Below are 26,469 nucleotides of genomic sequence, written 5' to 3'. Positions count from 1 at the left end.
CAATAAAAGTCGGTGGTAACTCCGTCAGACAGGATACCAGTAAGCTATCGCAGGAGACGAAAGATCTGATCAAGAAACTCCAATGTATGAAAGCCTCTAACCCTACAGCTAGAATAGAACTGGCAGAACTTTCGAAGTTAATCAACAAGCGTAAGACAGCTGACATAAGGAAGCATAATATGGATAGAATTGAACATGCTCTCAGGAACCGAGGAAGCCTAAAAGCAGTGAAGAAGAAATTAGGAATAGGCAAGAATCAGATGTATGCGTTAAGAGACAAAGACGGCAATATCATTACTAATATGGATGAGATAGTTCAAGTGGCTGAGGAGTTCTATAGAGATTTATACAGTACCAGTGGCACCCACGACGATAATGGAAGAGAGAATAGTCTAGACGAATTCGCAGTCCCACTGGTAACGCCGGAACTAGTAAAGAAAGCCTTGGGAGCTATGCAAAGGGGGAAGACAGGTGGGGAGGACCAAGTAACAGCAGATTCACAGCAGCTGGTCAGAACCCCCTGAAAAGGGGGCGCGTTTCTTCAGAAGTTCAGGCAGAGGCCAAGCAATGTACGTAAAATTTCTGACAAGTCGACGGAAATAAGAGCATAAGCCTACAAAGCTGCAGACGTCTTTAGCACACACTCTGAAAACAAGGTTCCGGGCACTCTCTTTGAGGGAGTATCTGCTTTTCCCATATTTCACTCTTTTCGAGAGTAGAACGACACTCTTTGAGAGAGAGAGTAGGTAAACTCCTCCTTACGGAGTTTCGTTACTCCATCGCAAGGGTGTGCTATACTCTTTCGCAGAGTGCTAATGCTCTCTTCTCAGTGAGTGTTAGTACTCTTCCACAGAGTACTAATACTCTCCCCACAGGTGTAATGCTCTGCCCACAGGGGTACACCCCCAGACGGAGCACTTCTTCTCCAAACCGAGTGTTTCTACTCGCCCAAACAAAGTGCGTATACTACTTCAGAACAGAGGGCTAGTACTCTTCCCAATAGTATGAAATCACGATGTAGATCCGCGGTCCCGTTTGAAGGGACTCGCAATACTTACATGTGGGAAGTATTTGATTCCTCCATACGAAGCTTCTGCGCTTATGCTTGGTGAATGGGATGTAATCTGTGGTCGCCAAGTTACTGAAATGAAACAGTTTCTCTCTTAAAAGGTCAAAATCTTGATTGACTAGTCACAAGACAAACTGAATAATAATTTGAGAAATATACTGGCCAACCCATAATATCAGATTACAATTATGCCCGTGAACTTCAGAACACATCTTGTAATAAAACATAATGTATTCTCTGAAGTTTCACCAGTATTACAATGTAGAAATATCATTTAATTTAATTGGCTCCTTCTTTGCAAAAATAAGGTATGCAATGGAACTTAAACATAGAACAAACGTGTGCGAGCTGACAAAGTATTGACACTATGATTGAAGAGAAATATGTGCCAATTTACTGGCCAGCAAACGCATTTCTGCCACAAAACGCGTGCACTTATATGGCCGAGGTTACCATATGAGCTGTTAAGCATGGGGCTGGTAATGTAGATAAATTGTGCAAAGAAACTTTTTTTGTATGCCATATTCTAAGAGCATACGGATGTCCCTGACTATGAGTACAGTGCGTTTAGAAATGTGTTGTATATTGTCACGTGAGGCCGCAGGTCTAGCTGGCTTTGCTTATATTTCACATAATGTTATTCATGTATGGGCTGCACCCCATTGTTTCTAAGTGTTTGTTGTCGTGGTTCTGCAGCAATATCATGCGGGGTCTTAAACCGGTACAGAGGCGCATTATATTTCCTATACGGTGGGCCTCCTCAAAAAAGTAGTTTCCTGGTGCTGTTGGGATTCATACGTTACACTCTCACAAATAAATAAAATTTAATTTACGATATTCAGGGTGTATCAAATGAGTATAAACCTGCAAGGAGCATTGATATTAAAAGCTTGCGCATCAAATTTCTTGTCCCATTAGGTAGCTTTTCATCTCCATCAAGGTAAGAATGCTATACTTCTGAGGAGCAGCTTGCATAAAAACATGATCAATTATTGTGATTCGTTGAATATACAATCTACCTAAAGTATAGCATGGCTTCATATGTGAACCAAAAATCAGATGTGATGAATATGAAGCATCATAGGTGACATAAGCATAAGTGCATGCAGGGAAGTGCACAAAAAATACAAACAAATGGCAACATCCTGTTTCACAGATCCCTTCCATGCACGCGTATTTTGCATGCAACTATGCATATGCTTGCACAATGAACCAACTACCTGAAACCAAAGCTTTTTTCCCATTGAAGTGGTTAGGATGCGCTAAAGAAAAATTATCGCACTTCACAGAATCTGCGCCTCAAAAGAAGTACATATGTGTCTAGGAAGAAACATACATCGGCTCATTGTGCAATCCATCTTAAGTCAAGAAGAATTTTGTCTACAGAAGCCATGAAACTAAGGGGCTTTTGCTTAACACTGTATCTTCACACCCGCCAATTGATGAACAAGTGTTCTGCTCAGATTCTCTCAGTCCTTTACATTGAACGAATCTCTACCTCCACTAGCATACTTGGTTGGCAAATAGATTGGAGAAACCACAATCTTATATCTTAAAAATAATTTTCGATTCCAAGTGACTCTCCGGCTTCTAAGACGCAGGGTGTGCACCACGGTGTACGCAGTGAAAGGCCTTAATTGCCCCTTGCTTTCGCTTCGGGAGGCACGAGTGGTTCTAATGAACTGGTTTCGGGAGCATGCTCGTAAGCGATAATGACTTCTTAAACATGGGATTCTTTTCCCGCAATGCTTTCCCTTTCTGGGACCTAAAAGCAAGCCATAACTCTAATATTAGGTGCAAGAAATATATAAAACGAAGACATGAAAATCTGCCTGCTATATGTCAGCATTTAAAATACCGAATCACAGTGGTTTTTATTTACACACATGCATTCACATGCTGTTCAATGTAAGCTACTAAAGGTGTTAAATGTATGTAAGCACTTAACCAAGCATGAGCTGTTGCTCTTCACAGTGAACACAGGCACCATGCGCATTGCAAGTGGTATCATGTCACTAAGCCCATATGCGATTTCGTTGTACCACCATTTCTTTGTCACGTGGTTATATCTGTTGACAGGCAAGACGAAAAGTAGTCACTTCTCACAACTAATCAGATTTTTTAAAACGCATTTCTAACTTTTCAATGACACTTGTTCCTATGTGTTTATCTCCAGAGAGCATACTTGTTTTTGACTTTCCCATCAGAGAAATTACATAAATATACCACGTTAAGATACCACGTCCTAGAGATCGTGAGAATTTTCATCTTGGTGTGACATACTGTATTTTGATCTTGTTGGCATTTAGTCAAATGGTACGCCCAATATACCCACATTGTAGTTTTCTGTTCCAAATTCCATGACAATGCACTTTGATTCTTTGGTGTGCGCTCCTCTGCAATACGTGAAGTCACGCTGGGCTTGCTCTTTGACATCCTTGTGTCCTTGCAGCTGCCTTCTTGCGTTATATAAAGGGGGTGCCTGAAAAATATACTGTTCAAATGTCAACACGAGGATATGGTGTAAAACAACATAAAGACAGTCAAGGTCATGGCACTAAAAGAAAGTCTTAGCTCTTAGTCTTCTTACTGAAATGCATGCGAAACATCTAAATGACTGCAACAGTCAACTGGCAAACTAACTTCAAATTTTAGATTTAAACAAAAAAGAAATAGCCGACAGTTCATCCTCATTCCGCACTCATGTTAAAATACTCCTGCTAATAAATAGAATGTTGGTCATTGTCAGATGTCATAGGCCTGTCATTAGTCTGGTGTGTCGCAAACACCACTTGTGACACATCCTAAGCACGTGCCCAGTGTGCCCCCCGCACCATCTCTGGTTGTGACACTGCTCAAGCCATAATATGAGGATCATATCTGCAAACATGATGCTCAGTAGGGATGAAAATATGGTCCCTCTAGCTCAATGGATATGATTGGATGTGCCTATACGAAAGGGCAACAAGGCTTGTTATGGTAAGCTTACCCACATTTCAATAATAACAAGAAAGTTCACTGCTGCCTCCATCTAAGCTTACTAAAAGGCATGAAATAATTTTCATTTATGAGGTGCGCAATGGAGTTCATTTTTCACAGACTCGACTACTGCTGCAGTTTAAAATCTAGCATTCTAGATACTTGACGGCATGTAAAAGTTGCAGTTAGACCGCCGTTATTAGTTTGCTGGACCAACTCTTTGTTTTGTGTACGACGGATGACTGGTAACACGGAATAAAAGCAACGTTTTATTTTTAAACTTTATTTCTCTACTAAAAATATTAAAGCGATAAACACATTTTGATCTGCCATGCAGTATCAAGATGCGCACATTACGCTTGCAAGCCTCAGATGAAGGGTGATTTAGCTGTTCATATCACACAAGTCTGAAACGCCAACTCATATTAGCAAATGCACAGGCATGTCCAAAACAATAAGCTTATGCTTATTGTTTCACCCCATCATTCACCCCTGCAATTGTAATTCCACACAGCAGCCGTTATATTCGATGCCGATGCATAACTCGCTGCTTGACAATTCACTGAGTTCGTAGACACAAGTAACCTTTCAGATTCACACCGTGCTCGAAAACCGCAACAGGAGACATCGAATCAGACATACAATCACAGCATTTCAAAACTTGAGCAAAAACAGATCAGTCTTAGAGCTAAGCATCATGAGAGCGATTTAGTGCGCGACGGCGACGAGCGACGGCTTCGAGCGACAAAACGGGTTGCCGCTTGGACAGATCGCTCGGTTCTGAAAATCTAGAAATCATCGCTCGTCTTCCAGAAATGCAATGAGCGACTAGCCATTAGCGCGAAGCCGGAACTGGATGAGTGTACATTGCTCAAATACTACCGATTGTCGCGCGGAACGAGCAAACGATTGAATTTTTATACGCGCATGGATAAGAACCTACTGCAACACCTTCGGAGGCTACTTGAGGCTTCGGAGGCAATTTGAGGCTACTTTTACAGTAAAATATATCACCTTATATTACTTAAGCACGCGTCACGCCAGTTTCGATGCGTGTTTGCAGCCCTCATACCGGCAAAACCGGGGAGGCGTCGCTCAAAATTGTCGCTCGCACGGAGTACGATTTACAGGCGACGAGCGAACGTGACAGCCATCTCCATCGCAGTGCTTGTAGCTGTCGCGCGCAAGATTGCTTATAAGGGATTTATACATTATTCAGCATAAAACATGGATTCCGCATGCGTTTTCAGTAAGTTCAAGATAACGCGCCCAATTGACCTCATGCCGCATGCAGCTGAATGCCTGCGGCAAAGTGCCTAACTAGCACTGGTGCTGCACGTAACTTCAGTGGTTGCAGATTACCCATGGGCTAGACACCCTCAAGCGCGCGGCGTATTTATAACGAAAGCATGCCGCCAGCGAAATGACGCATTCTGTTATGTCACTCCTTATTTCAACAGCGCTCCGTACACAGTTGACTGCCAAACTGAATAAATTCAAACACACAAAACGCACGCTAACCATGCTCCACATAGGTTCGGAATCAAGGGCTCTCACCTCACGTCTTGTTAAACATACCATGGGTCTGGCAGCGTTTGCAATTTTCAAAGCTCTTACGGATAGCGACAAGTGATAAAATCACATGCAGTTATAGCGACGACTGGCTTTTTCGATTGACATCCGAGAGACATAGCGCGCTTGCCTAGTCTGTTGTCAATCGCGTCGGCTAAGTACCAGGACGACTTCCTGGCGATATCATGTCATATAAGCAGAATGTGCACCTAAGTTAGTATTCACTTACCGTGGAGGATTTGTTGGTATATCCAACGAATGACGAACGACTGTCGTGTTTTCGCGGCGCCGCGAGAAGGCTGACACACGGTATCCCTTGGATGGCATTCGTTGCTGCTCGCTGGACGGATCAACTTTCTCCGGTGCTGTGCTGTTCCGCGATGTTGATCGCGCATGCGGGGGAGCAACTCCAAGTAAAAAAATAGCGCGCTCGCTGCGCGTTCCTTTGAATTGTGGCTGGCTGTTCTTCGCTCAGCGTGCTTGAGTGATACATCGCCATGTTCGGGGCCAGCCTCCAACAGTTGAAGCGGAAGATTACGCTACGTTTTGTTCTCTATTGGCGCAAGAGTAGAACGGGCATTCTACTCTCTCTCTGAAGGGCAGAGTGAAAAGCACATTTCACTCTCTCTTTGGTCACGGAGTGAACAATGCATTTCACTCCCCTCGACATTTTGCGAGTGTAAAACAACTTTTTGAAGGGTACATCGGCCGCTTCCCTCCTGCGATACCCTCCCTAGGTTTTAGAGTGCAGGTGGCAAAGGAAAATCGAGAACAGCACGAACTTTTGCGGGATCGGGGCGGACGCCAGATGAGTCGACGAGATCACCGAGGATAGTAATTTTGCAGCGACTAAAGTAGCACTTCGAACAATTTAATTGTTGCCCAGTAGCACGAAAGACGAAAGGCGTTCCAGGTGTGCCGCGAAGGTCGGTGAGAACACGATGACGTCGTCGAGGTAACAAAGGTATATAGACCACTTAAACCTTTGCAAGAGCGTCTCCATCACGCGCTCGAAGGTGGCTGGAGAGTTTCACAAGCCGAATGGCATGGCTCCAAACTGATAAAAGCCATCTGGCGTGACAAATGCGGTCTTCTCACGGTTCATGTAATCGGTTACGACAATCTGCCAGCAACGGTAGCGCAGGCATATCGATTAAATATACACCGCACCCTGTAGGCAATCCAATGCGTCGTCTATGCGTGGCAGTGGATAGACATCCTTCTTTGTAATTTTGTTTAGATGGCGGTAATATATACAGAATCACCAGCTGTAGTCCTTTTCTATTACAAATACAACAGGAGCAGCCCACCGGTTCGACGATGGTTCAATAATGCCCTTGGTAAGCATAATTATCAAACTCCTGTTGTATTACTCGGCGTTCGGCGTGTGACACGCGATATGTCCGTCTGTGAATAGGCGGTGCATCGCTGGTATGTATGCGATGCTGAACTAGGGAGGTTTGTCCCAAAGACCGACTGTCATAATCAAAAATGTCGGAATAAGATGTGAGCAGATGACGAACATCGTCGGTTTGTCTGGGGATAAGGTCCAGGGCTATCATCTTGGTAATGTCGCGCGATGTGATGGAATGAGAATTACAGGAGGTGGAAAAGATTGGGGAAGACGGAAGATGCGAGTGGGAAGAAAGGTCGTACTTGTGCGACGTCGACAGTGTGGCGAGCGAGATCCCTTTAGGGAGTGCCTCAGGGCAGAAGCCGAAATTGAGGAGCAGAAAGTAGGTTTTGTTAGCCGACATGCTCACTATGGTGTGAGGAAACGATACACCGTGCGAATTTAAGGCACTGACACAGGGAGTGACGACATAGTCGCCATCCGAAACACAGGGGTTGGGCACAGCAGTGATACAGGTCAGTACCTGCGGAGATAGACGAGCAAAGTCGGCGCAACAGAGCTGGATCGGTACGGTGTGGGTAAGGTGGGTAACATCAGCGAAATCAGGTTTGACTATACCAAGTGAGCGGTCAATTATAGCTGAGTGGGAAGATAAACATCAAGGCCAACGATGACGTCGTGCGGGCATTGGTCAAGTACATGGACCAATAAAGATGTGTGCTCACCGGCGACGCTGACACGAGCGGCACACATTCCCAGCACAGCGGGAGTTCCCCGTCAGTGACTCGTACGACGCTGGACTCGGCAGGAGTGAGTACTTTCTGGAGCCGCTTCCGGAGATCAGCGCTCCTGACCTAGGTGTGTGCGCCGGTGCCGATCAGGGCAGTGACAGGCAGGGCATCAACTTCCACGGCGATTAGGTTCTGATCTGTCGGCAAGGCAAGAAGAGGATTTGCGGGAAGAGAGTCCAATGCAGCGTGACCTCCGGGAGCTGCATCCGTCAATTTTCTGGGGATGAGCGCACAGAAGGGTGAGGCGATGAAAAACGACGAGAAAGGGGTGAGCCGGACCTATGATCGTGCGGTGACGGCGAATGGCTCGAGCGTCTGGGCGACGCAGAAGAGCCGCGGTCGCGGTATATCCGGTCATTTAGAGCATGAAATGAATGGCGCTAGTTGTTGTGGCGGTAGGAGAACGTGGAGCATGAAAACCAGGGCTGACGATAGCGACAATTGCGAGAAATGTGCCCCACGACGCTATGATGGAATCATATGGGCTTGTCGTCTGGTGTTCGTCATTGTGCTGGATCTCGATAGCATCGAAGCGTCGTTAGAGATCGATGAAGAGGGGCAGGGCTAACCGGAAGGCGTGTGATGGAGCACACAGGTTGAATTCCTGCGTTGGCCAGTTGTTCGCGGACAAGTGGGTGGATGAGGGCGATCGTCGCTTGCGTATCCTCAGAAGGCCGTGCAAAAGAAGATGGCGACGCAGCCTCGATTTCGCGCCGCACAATTCGGAGAACGCTATCTGTAGTGGACGATTGAAGAGCCGAATGCGTGTCTTTGCATGACGACGTAGCGGCGGTGTTGGGAAGCCGCACGAACTGTCCAGCAATGCGACGGCTCTTTGCGTCGTCGAAACATCTGCCTTCACGGATAATTTCATCTGCTATCGAGCAGTCTTTAAAAACGAGCAAATTAAACGCATCATCGGCGATTACTTTATGAATGTGCCTCACTTTGTCTGCCTTGGGCATATTCGCATCGACTGGGCGGCAAAGAGCTAGGATTTCAAGGATGTACGCAACGTACGACTCGGTAGCTGTCGGAGCCCGACAGGATAGGCCTTTTGCAGCGGGCGCACTTGCGACCAGCGAGGTTACCGAAGAGGTCGCGAAGTTTTTGCTTCAATACGTCCCAGCTGGTCAACTCTTCTTCGTGTGTGTCATACCAGGTGCGTGCTGGTCCCTGGTGGTAGAAGACAAAATTTTCGAGCATCATTTCTGTGCAGCGACGCGATCGTATATGTCAAACCATTCTTCGATGTCGACTTTGTTGGTGCCGTTACCAGAGAAGGTGGCGGGGTCGCGCGGATGGGTCAAGAGGACGGATGGTTGCGGTGTCGTGGATGCTGGCGGCCTGGCTGTGCCGAGTGCTGAAGCCGTGCTTAACCCAGCGGCCTGGTCGTCTGTCAGCATGGTAGGACGGCCGAGGACAAGCCGGCTGCGGAGTTCTGTCTTGTTCAATACCCCGCACTTCCACCAAAAATGAAAATGGCAGAGATATAAGGTTTAATGGGACCGTGTTTACTCTGCAGAAGATATGGCCGGAAGCAACCAGTATGGCCGAACGTTAGGTTGGCCCCACTACATCGTCTCTTTCGTCTTGTTGGTGATCGTCGTCTTTGTCCCTCTCGTGGCACCGTGACAATATCTACAGCCTCACGAGTAGTAGTCAGGGCCTTTGTGTCCAGATCGGTATCAGCTAAAGTAACTAGAGATATTTCTCCTCACACAATGATCTGGTTTCCGGCTCACCTCGGATCACATGTGGTATCCATGGCCAACCTGAACGAGATCGCCCACACCTGAGCGCCCGAGCTAACTCACCGAGCTGGGCAGCCTGGGCGATTTTCGGAATAAAATCAAGCGGTCCTTAGAGACGTTCTCCTCACTTTTAATGATATCTTCAGACATTATCAGTAGGGCTCGAGGGTCTTCCACCTTCCTCATAAGAATCTCTCTAGACCACAGGCATCGAGCCTCCGCAGGTTTTTTATCGACGGCTGCAGAACTCCCAGCTATCCGTGCTGCTCTGGAGTTTATTGGTCCCAAATCACCACATTCATGGTCCATCTTTTGTGATTCAAAGGCAGCTCTTCAGTGTCTGCTGTCCTCTTTCAACCACGGACCAAATGTGTAATTAGTCGCAGACATCCGACTACTACACCATTACGCAATCGACAAGGGACACAACATCAACTACCAGTGGATACCGGGTCACTGTGGAATTTCGGGAAATGACAGTGCGGATGACACTGCCCGGTCGGCCCATGATGGTGCCCAGATTGTACCCATACCGCTGTCAAGAACAGATGCAGCCACAAGTCTTCGCTCCCTCGCACGCGAGCTTACGCTAACTCTGTGGAACACCAGTGAATAAACGAACACATGTCTTCACAGATTGAATCCAAGTTTGCAACTCCGCCTTCCACCAGGGTTGCCACGAGCGGAAACAACACTTCTGGGCCGCCTATGGCTCGGCGTGGCATTCACGAACTCCTATTCCTACCGCATTGGAATGGCCGACAGCCCTGCTTGCGACACCTGTGGCTGCGAAGAGACGATGGCGCACCTCCTCTGTGACGGTCCACGTTGCATTGTGCAAAGAAAAGTGCTCGTGACCGTGCTCGAAAAACTGGACAATCGCCCCTTCACAGAAGAGAAAGCTGTAGGACACTGATCCAGATGGGTTTCGGCACTAAAAGCCTTAAGGGCATTGTTCAAGTTCTTAAGGACATGGGAATTGTGCGAACGCCTTTGACTATTGTTGCGCGTAACATCCCGTTACTGTGTGCATTTTTTTGTATTTTTTTCTCTTTTCCTTCTCCTTTTATTCCCTTTACCCCTTTCCCCAGCACAGGGTAGCCAGCCGGTATTTACACTGGCTAATCTCCCTGTCTTTCCGACCCTTTCGTCTCTCTCTATCTCTCCGCAGGTTTCATAACACGTCATACGGTAGTCTTTCTTCATACAGCCAGTTTATCGAAGGCCTTGATCCAACATGGCCAGATTGTGGCGCCGCTTCTACGTTAGATCACACGTTTTGGCAGTGTCCCTGATTACAGTGTCATCAACGCACGACCGAAGAGGAATGGAGCTCCATGCTCAGGAACTCAGACCTTCTACATCAACTCAGGGTCGTCCAGAGAGCACGCGACGCAGCGGTCATGATGCCACTTTCTAGGCGATGACGTAATGCAGCGTTTTTGCAGCAAGATAAGAAAACGAAAGCAACTCTGGCAGATGAGCTGGTCAATGAGCATTTGCACAGCCAAGAAACTAGGCTTTGCGTAGGTGTGTTTCGAAACGCGCTTCATCGGATGAAAATAGAGGGCATGCATATTTTGTGACATAAAGCACACATGCTCTTTTTCTCTCGGGTGATGGTCTAGGAGCTATCAATGGATCACCGGAAATTCTCTTTGGGGCCAGTTTTAGCTTGTTTTCTGGAGACATCAGAGAAGTGTCAGATGCAAAAAATTATTTAAGCGAACAACTGTACAAGTGATATTTAGTAACGTTCACTGTCAACAAGTCCTCATTCATTAGGAAACATTTAAATGAACGCGACAGCATTATATTTTAGGCAAAGATTACCAGTGTTTTACGCGTAGATTTTGCTGTGGTTCTAGGGGAAGCTGGGAATATTTGGTATATTTTAATGCAGTGGATGAAGCCAGGTTCCTGCTCTCGAAATTTCTGCATGTTAATTTTTTTCTGTTCTCGTCTAGGCGAAATGCATCTTCGATCTACTTGGTGTGCAATTCTTCTTCTGACCATTGGTGAGTCATAATTTTGAGCTATAATACCATAAAAGACTGCGCTATAAACGCCTTGCTTTCAACGATGATAACACACAACACAATCTTTAAAAACAAATGCTACGCTAACGAAAAGTGTGGATGTGTTCAGATATTGTCAAAATTATCAGTACTTGTTAAACCGATAAATCGTCTCCTCTGCACTGACGCAGGTGTTCACGGGCACACCACTGTTACCAACTTCACTGAGGCGAGTTACGACATGGGTGAAGAAGCGCAGAAAATTGGTCAAGTTATGAAAGAGTTCAGTAAAAGGATGATGGTCGTCCTTCGAAACCAGTCAAACGTTGACGATGAGGTGAGTAAGGTCGCCTATAATGCAAGCATCATTGAGTAGCGGCCAATTTCTGGTTTTGACATGGGGATTCGGCTGCGGGTATGTGGCATAAGATCTTGCGAACATTTCCACCGTAACTGGTATTAGTACACAATTGTTTGGTTGTCGAGGGGGTTACTCGCTGTTCGTGTGTTCGAGGACATTTAACTAGACAATTGTACACAAGCAAGTCACCTAACAAGCGTAGCCTATGTGTTACAGTAGCATAAGCTTTTCTTATTCACTCGCCCATTACTGGGGCTAGGAAGGTCGTTAACTGCAATAAAAAACAGACAAAATAACAGAACAAAATAAGACGGCGCCTTTTGTTACCCACTACAAAAACCTAGGAATCGCAGCAAGTGGGGCAAATATGCGTCAAAATATGGAGTCGCTTTGAAGTGATTCAATATTTTATTTGGCTGCTTTATCTAGCCATCGTGAGCCACCGGCTCTTTGTACTTGTACACAGGAAAAGGTTTCCTTCCAAAGAGTGGCTGTTGAGCCGCTGGCAGCAGTTGTCATCTAAGTGGCAGGAGTGCTAGCGCTCGTCAGTGAAAAGGCACGTTTAAATAGAAGCTTTGTGAATGGAGGACCATATTTTGTTCACTTTCTAGGCGCATGCGATGGTATCGACATTGTCTTAGCTTGCGTCAGACTAAATGATTTAGCTTCCTATCCGAAGTTGGAGTAATGCTAATGTTAAGCACTGTTCGAGCTGCAATCAAAGAATCGTTTCATCTACAATCCAAATGAACAACGTACAGCCCTATGAACATTGATGGCGAGAAATAAAGGTACGGGAATGACGATAAGCACGATGACGACCGCAATACTGACGACGCGATTGCTCACTGGTCGCCCTCCTGGAATGTATAAATGGTAGCAAATGCCACGAAGAGCACGCTTTAAAATTAGTGCGCACAACACATAAGCTACTTCAAGTACGACCATTACTTTAAAATGACTTAGCACCAATAATAGAATTTGGTTGGCAAGAAACAGATAACCCTCTTACAGAAAAACAGATGGTCGTAGTTACGAATCGCTAAAAAATGATGTCTTCATTTTCACGCCTGATGCTCGAGAAAGGCTGATTACCACTGAGCCACTCATGCCGGCTGCATAATTATGAACGCGACAAGAGGCTTTGGCTAAAATAATCAACATGGTACAAAACTGCTCACATAAGATGTTCATTATTTACCGAGGCTAGTTTCCTGCCAATGCTGATAAGTACTTACATTACTAAACATGATACGATATAAACTGCTTGGCAGTTCAAAGTAGGATATTGTGAGAATGCAGAGCAGTCGGCAGACACCTAGGATAACTTTTTTACAGCGACATATTTAGATAGATTTTTAGGAAATAAATGTAGTGGCGATTGTGACTTAGGTTACAATTTATAATTGCTCGCTTTATTGCGCGCGCTTCACCTCAACTTCAGTAAACGTGATTACAGGTGCTGTGTGGCAAGTATAAGGACATCATTTCCGAGGCCCTCGACGCTGTGAAAGACCTAGATCCCTTCGAACCTGGAAAGATGCAGCTGGCGCGCGACGCCATAGAAGCCATCCTTCTAAGAAATCAAAACAGGACTGCCTTCGAGGACATGAACCTTTTCGGTGCTTTCATGAAGGTTCTCGGAGATGACATCACTGACATCGGCCAGGAGTTTATCGACCGAGGCATCCAACTGTGCGGAAACATTGTAATCGAAAATGGGCTGACAGACTTTGAGAAGAACAACTTTGAGTACTGCGCCAACGTTTTCAAGCTGAGCTCAATGCAAAACTGGAAAGAATAAAGTGCATCTTAATGGGTCAAATCGAATAAAGTACTACAAGGATGTACCGCCACTGAGCGAAAAACATCACACTGAGTCTGCTTGGTCCTTTCCGACTATAGTCCTTCTAGGTCCTTTGCGAGGGATATGTCCCGCTGCTGAGAGAAAAAAATAAAATTCTGCCTTTTAGGTCCTTTTTGGCTATTTGTTTTGGTCAGGTATGCAAGAGTGAAATATATAGCAAAACTAGTCAAACTTCCGCTGGTGTCTGAGCGGCGGAAGCAGCGTCAGTAGCCATAACAGCAGGAAACGATGTGACGCTCGCTGCGAAGATCCAGGGCCGGCTTTTGGCGAGATTACCCCTCACGTCCACCAAACTGTTATTGGGAGAAAATATATGTATTTACAATATATACAGTTACAAGGGTGTAGCTCACTGACCAGGTTAACACCATCAACCGATCTTCGAGACACTTCAACCTCCTCTTCACCTATCACTAACAATAACTAGCACTGGCGTGGCGCTCTTTGGACATGCCTAGCCTTTGCGCCAATAAAAACCACACATTCATTCATTCCTCTTCAATTGCCAACGGCATTTTGTCCACAGCGGCACAAACACGTACGTGACATTAACCCCCGGCGGCAAAAGCACCGTCTCGATGCTTTTTAGGGCGTCGAATCGGCGTGCGAAATATAGGGCTTGAGTCGCGAAACGTGCGCGCTATCAATTCTAGGGGGGGGGGGGGGGGATGGAAGACGTCGTAGTCAAAGGTGATATCCCATATGTGAGGCTGGTGACTTGGCAAAAAACTCGGTACGGCGCGACGTATCGCTGCAGCAGTTTTTCGCAGAGGCCGACGCGACGGGAGGGTAACCCAAGCAGGGCAAGTGACCCAGGGCTGAAATGAGTGTCCCGACGACAACTGTCGTAACGATGCTTTTGGATAGTCTGAGACGCCAGAAGACGATCATGGGCAATGCGACCTGCTGTGGCCGCGCGAACAATGGCGTCGTGAGCGTAGAGCGCAGTAGTGTTGGCATCGGACACGAGCCGCGAGTCAAGAGGCAGGAGTAGGTCACGGCCATACAGTAGACAGAACGGAGAATAACCAGTACTATTGTGACGCGACGAATTGTATGCAAACGTCACGAAGGGTAAGGAGTAGTCCCAATCCCGGTGATGATCGGACACGTACATGGAGGGCGTGTCCATGAGTGTGCGGTTGAGACGCTCGGCAAGTCCATTTGTCTGTGGGTGGTAAGCCGTTGTGAACTTGCGGGACGTTGAGCAAGAGCGAAGAAGGTCGTCGACAACCTTGGAAAGAAAACAGCGGCCTCTATCAGTGACGAGCTGACGTGGGGCACCAGGATGTAGGATCACTTGATGGAGGAGAAAATCAGCCACATCAGTCGCACAACTCGTAGGGAGGGCTCCCGTTATGGCATAACGCGTGGTATGGTCTGTCGCAACGGCGACCCACTTGTTACCCGAAGTTTAAGTTGGAAATGGGCCAAGGAGGTCCAGGCTGACGCAGAAAAATGGCTCACTGGCGATATCTATAGGCTGAAGGTGCCCAACGGGAGACAATAAAGGCTTCTTGCGGCATTGGCAAAGTTCGCAGGCAGCGACGTAGCTGCGAACGGAGCGACATAGCCCAGGCCAGAAAAATCGCCTGCGCACACGGTCGTACATAAGGAAGACAACCAAATGCCCAGTGGTGAGCACATCATGTAGCTGCGAGAGAATTGCCGAACGCAGATGCTGGGGAACGAAGAGAAGCAGTTCAGCATCATGTGGATCCATATTGCATCGGTATAAAGTCCCGTCCTGGAGAACAAACATATGGACGGGAACCTCCTGTTGCTCCGAAGTAAGGCGTTCGATTATGGATCGCGAATGTGGGTCACGACGCTGCTCGTTGGCGAAGCGGGAGAAATCGGAGATCGACAAAACGCAGGTATCTGCCTCGGTTTCGGTGCCATGAGATGGGTCGACAGGATAGCGGGAGAGGCAGTCGGCGTCCTTATGTATCCACCCAGATTTGTAGGACACGGGAAAGGCGTACTCTTGCAGGTGTAAATCCCAGCAGCCAAGACGGCCTGTCCGGTCTCTGAGTGAGGATAGCCAACATAAGGCATGATGATCTGTCACGACGGTGAAATGTCCACCGAACAAGTAAGGGCAGAACTTAGCATTGGACCAAACAAGGGCCAAGCATTCACGTTATGTTATGGAATAGTTGCGTTCTGGTGCTGAAAGAAGACGGCTAGCATACACGATCTCGCGATTGGTGTTCCGCTGTCGTTGGGACAAGATAGCGCCAATGCCATGGCCGCTTGCATCAGTGCGAACTTTAGTGTAGGCATGCGGATCAAAATGACCCAACACGGGTGGATTGATAAGGCGACTGATAAGCGCGGAAAATGCTGCAGCCTGGTCGGGTTCCCAGCAAAAAGTGGCGTCCTTCTTGAAGAGGTCAGTGTGAGGACGAGCGATTTAGGCAAAGCTCTGTATAAATCGCCGAAAATAGGAACTCAGCCCTATGAAAACTTCCCACATCGGTAGAAGTAAGCGGAAGTGAAAACTCAACAATGGCACGAACTTTATCAGGACCAGGCTGGGCGCCAGAAGCGTTAACCAAGTGACCAAGTACTCGTATTTGGCGGTGGCCAAAATGGCATTTTGCAGCATTGAGTAGTAGGCCAGCTAGTAGAAAAACAGCAAAGATAGCTGAGAGTCGGTGGACGTGGCGCTGAAACGTCGGTGAAAAACCAGTGACGTCATCAAGGTAGCAGAGGCATATGATCCATTTGAATCCGCACAGAAGAGTCAATCATGCGCTCGAAGGTAGCAGGAGCATCACAGTCCGAAGGGCATCACTTTAATTTGGTAGAGACCATCTGGGGTGACGAAGGCGGTCTTTTCGCGATCTCGTTCATCCACTGCGATTTGCCAGTAGCCAGAGCGCAAATCAATCGACGCAAAGTAACTGGCACCGTGTAAGTAGTCCAGTGCGTCATCAATATGTGGAACCAGATACACGTCCTTTTTGGTAATCTTATTAAGGTGACAGTAATCGATGCAAAGTCTCCAGGTGTTATCCTTCTTTTTAACCAGAAGGACAGGTGACGCCGACGGACGGCAGAAAGTCTCGATAATATCTTTGGAGAGCATTTGTCCTACTCCGTTTGGATGACCTGGCGTTCAGCAGCAGACACACGGTACGCCCTCCGGTGTATAGGAGGAGCATCACTAGTGTGGATTGGATGGGTGACGGCACGGGTTCGATCTAGTGGGCGATTGTCGAAATCAAATATGACTTCATAGGACAACAGAATGCGGCGAATTGCATCAGCGTAAGCAGGTCGTAGAATAGTAGCGATCATTCGCGTAACCTTGCCGTTGCGTGGAAAAGGAGGGACAGAAGGTGCAGCAGTGTTAACTCATGGTTCAGGCAAAAGAGCAGCTATTCCATAGACTTCCAAAGGGGATAGCACAGCGAGAGATACACCCACAGGAAGCAATCGCATACAAGAACCTAAGTTCAGAAGAGGAAGCCACGCTCGATTGTTGGTAAGAGTTACATTTGAGCTCGGTAGTGCTATTTGACGTGCCAGGATGGCGTCGCAAATTGGGGACACCACGTAAAGACCATCTCGAAGGGGCAGAGAAGGCGACATGAGGACGTAACTCGCAGCAGCAGGTTGTCGCAGAGCTTAAGGAATTCTTTAACAGCATGAAAGGAACATTCATAAACCGGCACGAGTTTAGAGACAGTAACCGAAGTCCGTTAGCCGAGCAGTCGAAACGCAAGGCGCTCAACCCGGAACCTTTTAGCGACACGGAGGAGGAAGCAGAGGGCGACATAACCGAGGCTAACGAGACCCTGTCCGCCGCCTCGGCTTCCTTCGTGAAAAACGAGGGTAAATTGAGAAAGGCCATAAGTAGGACTATGGAAATGTTCTCCACCATAGTGTTGAGAGTAACGCTAGGGATAAGCCCAAAAGTAGACAAACAACACATACTGAACCGCTCCCGACCGGATCAAATCCCGACGATGGCGCCAATAATTTCTAAAAAATTCACAGTAAACAATATGGCGATCGCAAATAACAATACCGTTAAAACTTGGTAGTGGAACTGCGCTAGCTTGCAGAGGTGCAAGGCTCCGTTAGGTCAGCTCGTTAGATTGGTGACAGACAAGCCACAGGTCATCTTACTGCAGGAGACGCTCGTGGAGAAGATCACTCTGTCGGAGTATCGCGCAGTACCGTACAAAGGCGAAACGAGGAGAGGCATCGCCGCCTTAGTTAAAAAGAGCGTCTCCTTTGTGGAGCATCATGTTCCAAAATATCGGAGCGCACTAGAAGCACAACTGATCGAGCTCGTGCCCAGTAGATCGAGCAAAGCGAATGTCTTTATTCTTAACGTCTACAGTTCGCCTGCAGATAAGAACAGGGACTTTAATGCACTATTCCATTCCGCAATCAGGGCAGCCAGAAACTAGCACCTCTTAATTGCGGGGGACTTCAACGCTCCAAACGCAGAATGGGGATACGGCTTTAACAGCAAGAAGGGCGGAAACTTAGCCAGGTGTGCAGCCGACTTTAACCTCACGCTTGTTACAGATCCTAGGTTTCCCACTAGAAGGGGTAATTCGCTCAGTAGAGACACAGTGCCAGAACTCACATTCTTCCGAAATATCGAGGGCACGTAGGACAATCTCCAGGAGGACTTGGGTAGTGACAACTACGTTCTCAAAATCGTGGTGCAGGTCAAACCCAAACCTCCAGTGAAATACGAGTACGTCGATTGGGATCTTTTCCGGAAAATTCGAGCCGAAACGGCCCCCTCAAGCGAACCCTTCAAAGAACAAATTGCCAATCTTAAACAGGCCGTCAAAAACGCGACCAATGAAATCAGCACAGAACTTGAAACCCCCAAAATGGACTCGCGGTTGGCGCACCTCCTGGAGGCTAAACACGCTCTTGTAAAGAGGTGGAAAATGCAGAAATTAAATCGCCAACTTCGAAAAAAACTAACGTCACTAAAGAAGGAAATCGAGTACTATTCCAGACAGCTGGCCCTGCAGCAGTGGGACTAGATGTGCCACGAAGCGGAGGGTCGCATGAGAAGAGGCAGTAAGTAGAATCTGCTTAAAAGCCTCCTCAACGGCTAACAGCGCCGGAATGCGTTAAATCTCGCCGTCGATAGGCTCAAACATAAGCGGGTCACCTCGGGCCTCACAAACGATGTAATTATCAGCGACCTGGCGCGAACTTACCTACCTGTCAAGGAAGGAGATTCGCAAGGCATTGGGACGAGGGTGGGTTTCACGGGGCTAGACAGGCCAGAATTAGACGGACCTTTTACAATTTCAGAAATCAGAGACGTACTCTTCAACTTAAATGGAAGATCGGCTCCAGCGCCAGAAGGGGTCACCAACAATCTCCTCCGGAACTTGGACGACAAGGCCATCGGAATCCCAACGGCAGAGATGAACGAGGTGTGGAGCTCGGGGCAGGTCCCGCCGGAATGGCGCACGGACAAGGTGGTGCTCATCCCCAAACCGGGGAAACCTCCGCACATAAACAACCTGCGTCCCATCTCTAATATCGTGCATTTGCAAAGTGGCTGAACATGCAGTATACAATCGAATCGTCGAACACGTAGAAAACCACGAACTATTTAGACATAATCTAATAGGTTTTAGAAAGGGACTCTCCACACCGGACGCTATGCTCTTCCTGAAAAGATCCATATTCGACAACGAGACGCGGCAGGTACGAGGTATCATTGCACTCGACCTCGCTAAGGCCTTTGATAAGGTGGCTCACGAACATATTATGAACAAAATTTCCCATCTCAACCTAGGGCGGAAATTCTTTAATTTCACTCTGTTGTTCCTATCGGAAAGGACAGCATTCCTTCGACTGGGCACTATCTCGGGCGGTCCTTACGAACTGGTCAAGTGTGGAAAACGTCAGGGCTATCGCCGCTACTATTTAATATCGCAACGCATAAACTCTCCGAAAGGCTGGCCACACTCCCAAAAATAGTCCACGCAATCTATGCAGATGATATAACAATCTGGTCTCCGGGGGGATCTCTGGCCGATCTAGAGCAACCTCTCCAGGCGGCCATAGATGTAACGGAAGAATTTCTTACATGCACGGGTGTCAAGCTGTCACCGACCAAATCCGAACTCTTCCTCTACAGACAGTCGAGGCAGGGCGTTAGAAACCTCGAGCCTCTGGAAACGCTGCCAGTCAAAATTACAACACGAGAAGGGCACCCCATTCAGAGGGTGAACTCCATCGAAATTTTAGGAATTTTAATCAATGCCAAAGGCTGTAATGTAGAAGCTCTAACCAAGCTAGGCGCGTAGGCGAAAAATATACTAAGACTCATAACTAGAATCGCAAGCAAACTGGGGGGGGGGGGGGGGGGGGGACTCAAGGAGGAGAACCTACTCAGGGTTTTCTAAGCTGTCTTCATCAGTCATATTACTTACACGGCACCCTACCTCAAATGGAGCAAAATCGAAAAGAACAAACTCGACACGCTCATTAGGTCCAGCGTCAAAAGAATACTCGGTATTCCACAATCAGCTACCATGGTAAAACGTCCGGAACTCGGAATTCACAATACCATAGACGAATTAATTGAAGCACAGTTTATTGCACATGTCTCCAGGCTTTCGTTAACTCAGCCGGGAATTTGGATTATTGATGAAGCTGGTCTACTCCCTATAATGGCACCGCTCTACAGACACCCCCTGTCTAAATTGGCCCGGGAAGGTATAAAGGTTGAGCCCGTACCGAGGAACATCCACCCAATATATAATGAAGGTCGCAGAAGTGCGCGGGCTAGAACCATTCTTCGACGAATCGATCCTTACAGGGCAGATGTATTCTTCGTTGACGCCGACGCCAAATATGTCAGCGAAGGCAGGTTTGCGATCTCGGTCGTTAAAGCGCGCGGAACACTTATCAGCGCCGCGTCAATCTACACTAAACACACGAATGAGGCGGAAGAAACCGCGATAGCCTTGGCTTTTCAAGCCGCAAAAAGCCCGATGATCATTTCATCCGACTCGCGCACGGCGGTCCGGGCTTTCTCGTCGGCTCTAGTTTCTAAACACGCAGCCGGCATCGTCAACAGATCCTTTCGTATTAGTAAGGGAGAAGAAACTGGAGAAGAAACCATAGCGTCGTTCCCGGCCCACGTGAACGATATAATTATCCAAGCGGGTTGCAACCCTAACGGGTGGGCCAACTGCCTGGCGTGTGAATTCACAAACGGTGCCCGAGCTAACGGTCCGGCTCTCCGACAGGATTGCCCCTTCAAAGATTTTCGTTCCACCTTTCACGAACTTAGGTCACATTACAGGCACAGCAGGAGGGAATTTCCTCCCCCCAGCCCGAAACTGAATAGGGCCCAGGCTGTTACTTTCAGGCTCTTACAGAGCAGGTCCTACCTCACCCCCAGAGCGCTTAGTTGGATAGACCCGAACTTCCCGCAGTCGTGCTTCAAATGCGGTCACGCATGCTGCTCCTTCAGCAACATGCTCTGGCTGTGCCTGTACAACGCGGGCTCCGACTTTCAATACAAGTCCAAGTTGGACGCCTTACTGAAGAGCTCGGATGTCGCGAACCAAGTACAGGCCGTCCAGAGGGCCCGCAACGTCGCGGAGAGTCACCACCTCCCTGTGCCGTCGTGGGCGGAGCCACCAACTTGATTGGGGAGGCTTCGGTTCCCCCCTATCATGTTCCTCAGGACATTCTAATAAAGTTCTTGTCACTGTCGCTGTCACGATCCTTAACAATTGACAGAGTAGTCAGGTGTGTTGTATGGATAGCGTAGACTATACTCAGCCAACACGGTAATTTAACACTTTACAAACAAGAGAACAATGACAATTGCAAAAGTCTGGGATCTCTGCAATTCCTAACGCGTCTAAGCACACATAGAGTGTCCTAAACGCCAGTGTGTCGTCGTAGTTGCCGTTGCGGTTGTTGTCGTGGCCGCTCTGTGAGACAGTCGAGAGTGCAGCACCTGCCGAGGTGCTTGTACCGCAAGTGTACAGCAGGCCGGCAGAACACCAGACTGCCACTGTACAGGTCAGTGGCTCGCTAGCCACTCTTGCCGCAGGCTGCTGGCACATCGGATCACCTGATCTGCAGGCGGGTGCTTCCTTGGTCCCACGCCACGAACACCACTGGCCATCAGGCCTTCAGTTCAAATACGACACCAGGCCGCTACGACAGCAGGCCACCGGTCGCTGAGTGAACAGCAAGCGCAGAGCGAGACATCGGCCTCGCCAGGTCCGCATTACAGCAGGACGCCCGGTTGTAGAAGGTCGCGACTAGAACCACCGGCCACCGAGCTGCCGTCCGAGTCTTTCCATGCTCGATTTGCTCGAGCAGCACGCCGCTCTCGCGGTCGTGGCCAGGGGTTTGTCACCCTCGCGTCACGGCTACACAGACTACATCATCACTGCCTTTCCTTCTTCGCCTCATTGCGGCCGTACAATCCACACCACGGCAAGAATCCCCCACTTAAGAACGTTGCCCGCAACTATTCTTATGTAGGGCAGGCGGAGTGGTGCAGGCGCGTTCGCATTGTTCACATTGAGCATAAAAGTTCACATTGAGTGCGAAATTTCTATAGGTCCAAATGTATATTTTACCGCACAGCATGAAATGCACGAGAAGCGCCACAACAATTTAGTACGTGGTTTAATGAGGACATTTAGTATGTTAAAAAACGAACAATAACAAAAGATAATTCTTTGTAAGGTTGAGAACCTCTGGAATTCTTCCTAAATATTTTCGAGAACTCTTTCTAGACGTGAGGAGTAGACATGAATTATCATTCCTCGCATTTCTTCAACATAGTAAAGCGGCAGACCTTGATCTTTTCACCTAAATTAATGGCGTTATCATTGTCGTTTCTAACTTCAGCGACCTTAAGTGGGCCTTACCATTGTATGAGAAGCTTATGTGAATCGGCAGGTAAAACACTGAGAACCTTGTCAACGGGTAGTTGTCTTTGTTGTCTGCTCTTACGATCGTAATACAGCTTCTGCCTTTTATGTTCTTTACCAAGCCCCTCGTGAGCGAGGTCAAATGTTTCCTCGAGTCGGCTCCGAAGGTCCAGAAGGTAGGCGTACGTTGCTCGGACCTCATCATCAATCTCGTCTTTCATCCATAGCTCTTTCAAAACAATCAAAGATCCACGTAAGTGTCTGCCATAGAATAATTCAAACGGCGAAAAGCCCAAACTAGATTGTGGTACTTCGCGATAGGCGAAGAGAAGAGGAGAAATGTAGCAATCCCACGACCATGGCTTCTCCTGGCACATTCTTCTTAGTATAACTTTCAGCATGCCGTTGAATTTTCTGACCAGGCTACTGGCCATGGCATGGTACGAAGTGGCACGGAAAAACTTGACAGAGAGTAGTCGGCTCACTTGCTTCATACACTTCCGACGTCAAACTTCAACCTTGATCGGCAACAATTTCTCGGGGAAGGCACTCTCTGGAATATATTTCAAGTAAGGCTTCGGCGACACTGAAAGCGTCGATGTTGGTGAGTGCTACTGCATCTGGATAGCGAGTAGCAAAGTCAATTAGGGTAAGCAGGTAGCGATTTCGTTTATCTGCTCGGGGGAGATAACGGTCCAATCATGTAAACAGCTACTATCTGGAACCGTGTTGGCATGAGAGGCATGCTGCCCAACGGAGCGACTCGGACTTTCTCTCTTGGCGTTGTCCTCTGGCATATATCCCAAAACTTGACAAACCGTTTGATATCTTCATGCATCCTTGGCGAGTAGAAATCTCCGAGGATACTGTATGTAGAGCATTGGACGCCCTACTGACCAGAGATTATGCTTTCGTCAGTCACTTTCAAAATATGTTGTCGAAATGAGGTTGGCATGACAACTCGTTTAAAGTTTCTTCCCGCAGAAAGATGGCAACGGTGGTACAGCAAACTCGACTATTCCGAAAAATGGTGCGTAATGTCCTCCTTGGAGTGCAAGTGCTTGTCAATCTTATTAAACCACGTCTTCAGATTTGGATCCTACTTCTGTTTCTCCGCTAGATGGACTCGGGCAACTTAAAAAGAACCAACTAATGCGGCTTTCGTCATAGTATCTGTCTTTCCCAGTGTCCGGGCGAGGGCAGATACCAAGGCTGACTGTTCCCTACATGCCGGCGGTTTCCTTGAACACTTATTTCGGGACACATCTCCTCATGGTACTCCCGAGCAGGGTCTGGCTCCTGCGGCTGCTAGACCCCTGGAATATTGCCAAGCACGAGATCCTACTGGGGATTACTCATGCATAAAGCATTGACACCTCCAAAGAAGTAGGGCGAGGGTAATGGATGTTTAGTTCCTTGGCATTCCCGTAAAAAGCACAACTCTTCTGGTTTTCCCGGTCAAGCATCGATCGAGTACCAAATCACATCGTACAATGGTTGCGTTGCTGCCAGTGTCTCTAAAGGCTTGCCCTAGTTGTCTAAGCACCCGTTCTTGGACCACTGGCATGTTGTCGACTGAGAACATAGTTGTCTTCTCGCGCTCCTTGCGGCATTCAGCTGCAGCGCATGTCGCTTTCGTCGACTTGGCCAAAGAAAACAAATCCTGTCCTTTGCGGGGACAAAGGAAGCAACTCGGCGGTTCTGTTGTGCATCACCGGGTTTATTAACATTCTTTGCGTCGTTTTTGACTCTTCCAATGTTGGTTATGCTCTGGGCTTTCAGAAAGCGGTCAACGGAGTCTGAAACGGATGCAAGGACTTTGCATTCCCTCTTTTTGGGGAAAATGGCAAGCTTCGGATGACAGCAATGGGAGAATTGATCAGCTATACCATGATCGCGAACACCATCAAACGTTTTAAGAACATAGGCCATTTCGATCCAGTTGTCAAAGTAGCTTGAGATTCTTGCGGCTAACTGCTTACTTGTTTCACCATCTTCTGCCTGGGCTTTCCGCAATTTATCTTTATATCCATGACTGTGAATCTGGAGCGCTGAAGCAATGTTCTTTTTTTTCACTGTCTCGTAGTCTAGGGAGTCCTCAGCAGCCTTAAGTCCAATGATAGTGAGCGTCTCACCAGTTAGACAGATGCTTACTGCGACACCCCATTTATCTCTTGGCGAGTAATGCCCGGCAGTTACGCGCTCAAATCTTTGCAAATATGCATGGAGGTCATCGCGCAGCTCATCCAACAGCGGCAGTAACTTTTGGGGATTGAGGCGTGCAGTGTTCGCCGATGTTACGAGTGCTGTAACGGTAGATGCCTTTGCCTGAACCCCTTGTGGAAGCTTGAGCTTCAGATGCAGGAGTTGTAGCTGCCTCTCGTCGGCTAACCGCTTTCTCACATTGGCTAAGCGCTGCCTTTGTGATGCGTCTTTGGCTTCTCTCTCAGCTGCTCATTCATACCTCTACCAAGCCTGGTCTCGCTCAATCGACGCGCAAAGTTCCGTGCCAGAGAAGCCCAAGTGCGCTGCCGCAGCCGGTAACTTATCTAAATCCACGTCGTTCGTCTTGTGTTGTGCGCACACACCTGAAAGCCGGCCGGCGTTGGGGATGTCACTGGCCAATCCCGGCAGGCTCGCTAGCGTGTCTTATGATAGCTAATGTGGGCTCAGGAACCCTAAGAATGGACGCGGCGGTCAGGTACTTCGTACGGACAACACAGACTGCACTCCACAGACACGACAATTTACACGCCCGACAACCAACAAAGCAATGACACTTGTAATAGTTTGGAATGTCTGGAATTCCTAACGCGCATGCGCACACATAGACCAACCTACTCGCCGTTCTGTCGTCGTCGTTGCCGTGGCGGTTCTCATTGTGGCCGCTGTGTGTGGCAGCCGGGAGTCCAGCCCCTTTTAGGGTAGCTTGTACCTGACCGAGACGTAGCAGCAGCAGTGGAGGTGTACAGCAGGCCGGAAGAACACTAGGAAGCTGCAGTAAAGGCCAGTGGCTAGCCAGCCACTCTTGCCGCAGGCTGCTGGCACATCGCATTACCTGGTCCGTTCCTTACAGAATAGCCATCCTTTTATGCAGAACAGCAGCTTTTCTACGCTCTTTTTTTCCCGCACTTCTAAAGAATCGTTAGCCTCCCTACTTTTCCCTCCTCGTTTCTCTCTCTCTCTCTAAAGAATGGAACGATCTCCCCAATGAAATTATATCTATTACTGACGTCAATAATTTTCGCAAAGTTGTGATTGGTGTTGTATGACCACTGACAGTGTTGTATTTGGTATTTACAAACAATTTCATTCTTTGTTTCTGCCTAACATTGTGTAGATAGGAGGAATCGTTTATGTACCTGCATTGTTGACACTGTCGGCTTTAGTTTTCTTTCTTTTTAGTCCCCTCTGTAATGCCTGCATTCTCCTGAGGGTAAAATAAATAAATAAGAAATAATATAAATAAAGATAAATAAATAAATAACTGCCGTTCCTTCTTCGTCCCGTCGCAATCACACAAACCCCATGATCACAGATATATATTGAAAAAAAAATCATTATGCTTGTCACAGGTGGGTCTAATGGCTTCGCAGATAGTGTAGTAGTTTCCAAGTCATTCGCACTGAACAACGCTAACGCACTCAGACTCGGTACCCGCCCTCTACAATTATAATAGATGGCGCACGCCGGGTTTGTTTGAGTGCCCTACGTCGCGTTTCGCAAGCACTTTGCTAACTCCAGTGGTCGTTAATGTCTGCAGTATTGCGAACTGATGGGAAATACTGGCGCGTT

General features: G+C 47.7%; 1 protein-coding gene and 1 long non-coding RNA gene across 3 annotated transcripts; one reads left to right on the top strand and one right to left on the bottom strand.

Moving 5' to 3' along the window:
- Nucleotides 1–1,062: 1,062 nt before the first annotated feature.
- Nucleotides 1,063–25,792, bottom strand: LOC129387249 (uncharacterized). Its single transcript, XR_008614500.2, has 3 exons — nucleotides 25,516–25,792; nucleotides 3,405–3,551; nucleotides 1,063–1,141 (listed from the first exon to the last, which is right to left on the bottom strand). It is a non-coding gene; the product is annotated as an uncharacterized lncRNA (long non-coding RNA).
- Nucleotides 6,801–13,771, top strand: LOC126540467 (uncharacterized). Of its 2 annotated transcripts, none has more exons than XM_050187285.3 (4): nucleotides 6,801–6,960; nucleotides 11,487–11,537; nucleotides 11,729–11,874; nucleotides 13,358–13,771. In XM_050187285.3, exons 1-4 carry the CDS (start codon nucleotides 6,861–6,863, stop codon nucleotides 13,700–13,702), a joined length of 642 nt encoding a protein of 213 aa, XP_050043242.1. In that variant the 5' UTR covers nucleotides 6,801–6,860; the 3' UTR covers nucleotides 13,703–13,771. The 2 variants fall into 2 exon arrangements, with proteins under 2 accessions (XP_050043242.1, XP_054932026.1); XM_055076051.2 differs by lacking the exon at nucleotides 6,801–6,960 and adding an exon at nucleotides 7,685–7,784.
- Nucleotides 25,793–26,469: the final 677 nt, after the last annotated feature.

This window comes from Dermacentor andersoni, chromosome 2 (assembly GCF_023375885.2).
Source record: "Dermacentor andersoni chromosome 2, qqDerAnde1_hic_scaffold, whole genome shotgun sequence".
NCBI lineage: Eukaryota > Metazoa > Arthropoda > Arachnida > Ixodida > Ixodidae > Dermacentor > Dermacentor andersoni.
Note: the sequence above shows the minus strand (reverse complement) of the source record. Positions and strands in the feature narration are given on the sequence as shown.

Excerpts from the sequence above, each read along its gene's own strand:
- LOC126540467 (XM_050187285.3), top strand. The coding sequence starts at position 6,861 with ATGGCGGTAATATATACAGAATCACCAGCTGTAGTCCTTTTCTATTAC. Across the intron at positions 6,961-11,486 it reads ATGGTTCAATAATGCCCTTG|GCGAAATGCATCTTCGATCT; the intron begins GTAAGCATAATT and ends GTTCTCGTCTAG. Across the intron at positions 11,875-13,357 it reads AGTCAAACGTTGACGATGAG|GTGCTGTGTGGCAAGTATAA; the intron begins GTGAGTAAGGTC and ends ACGTGATTACAG.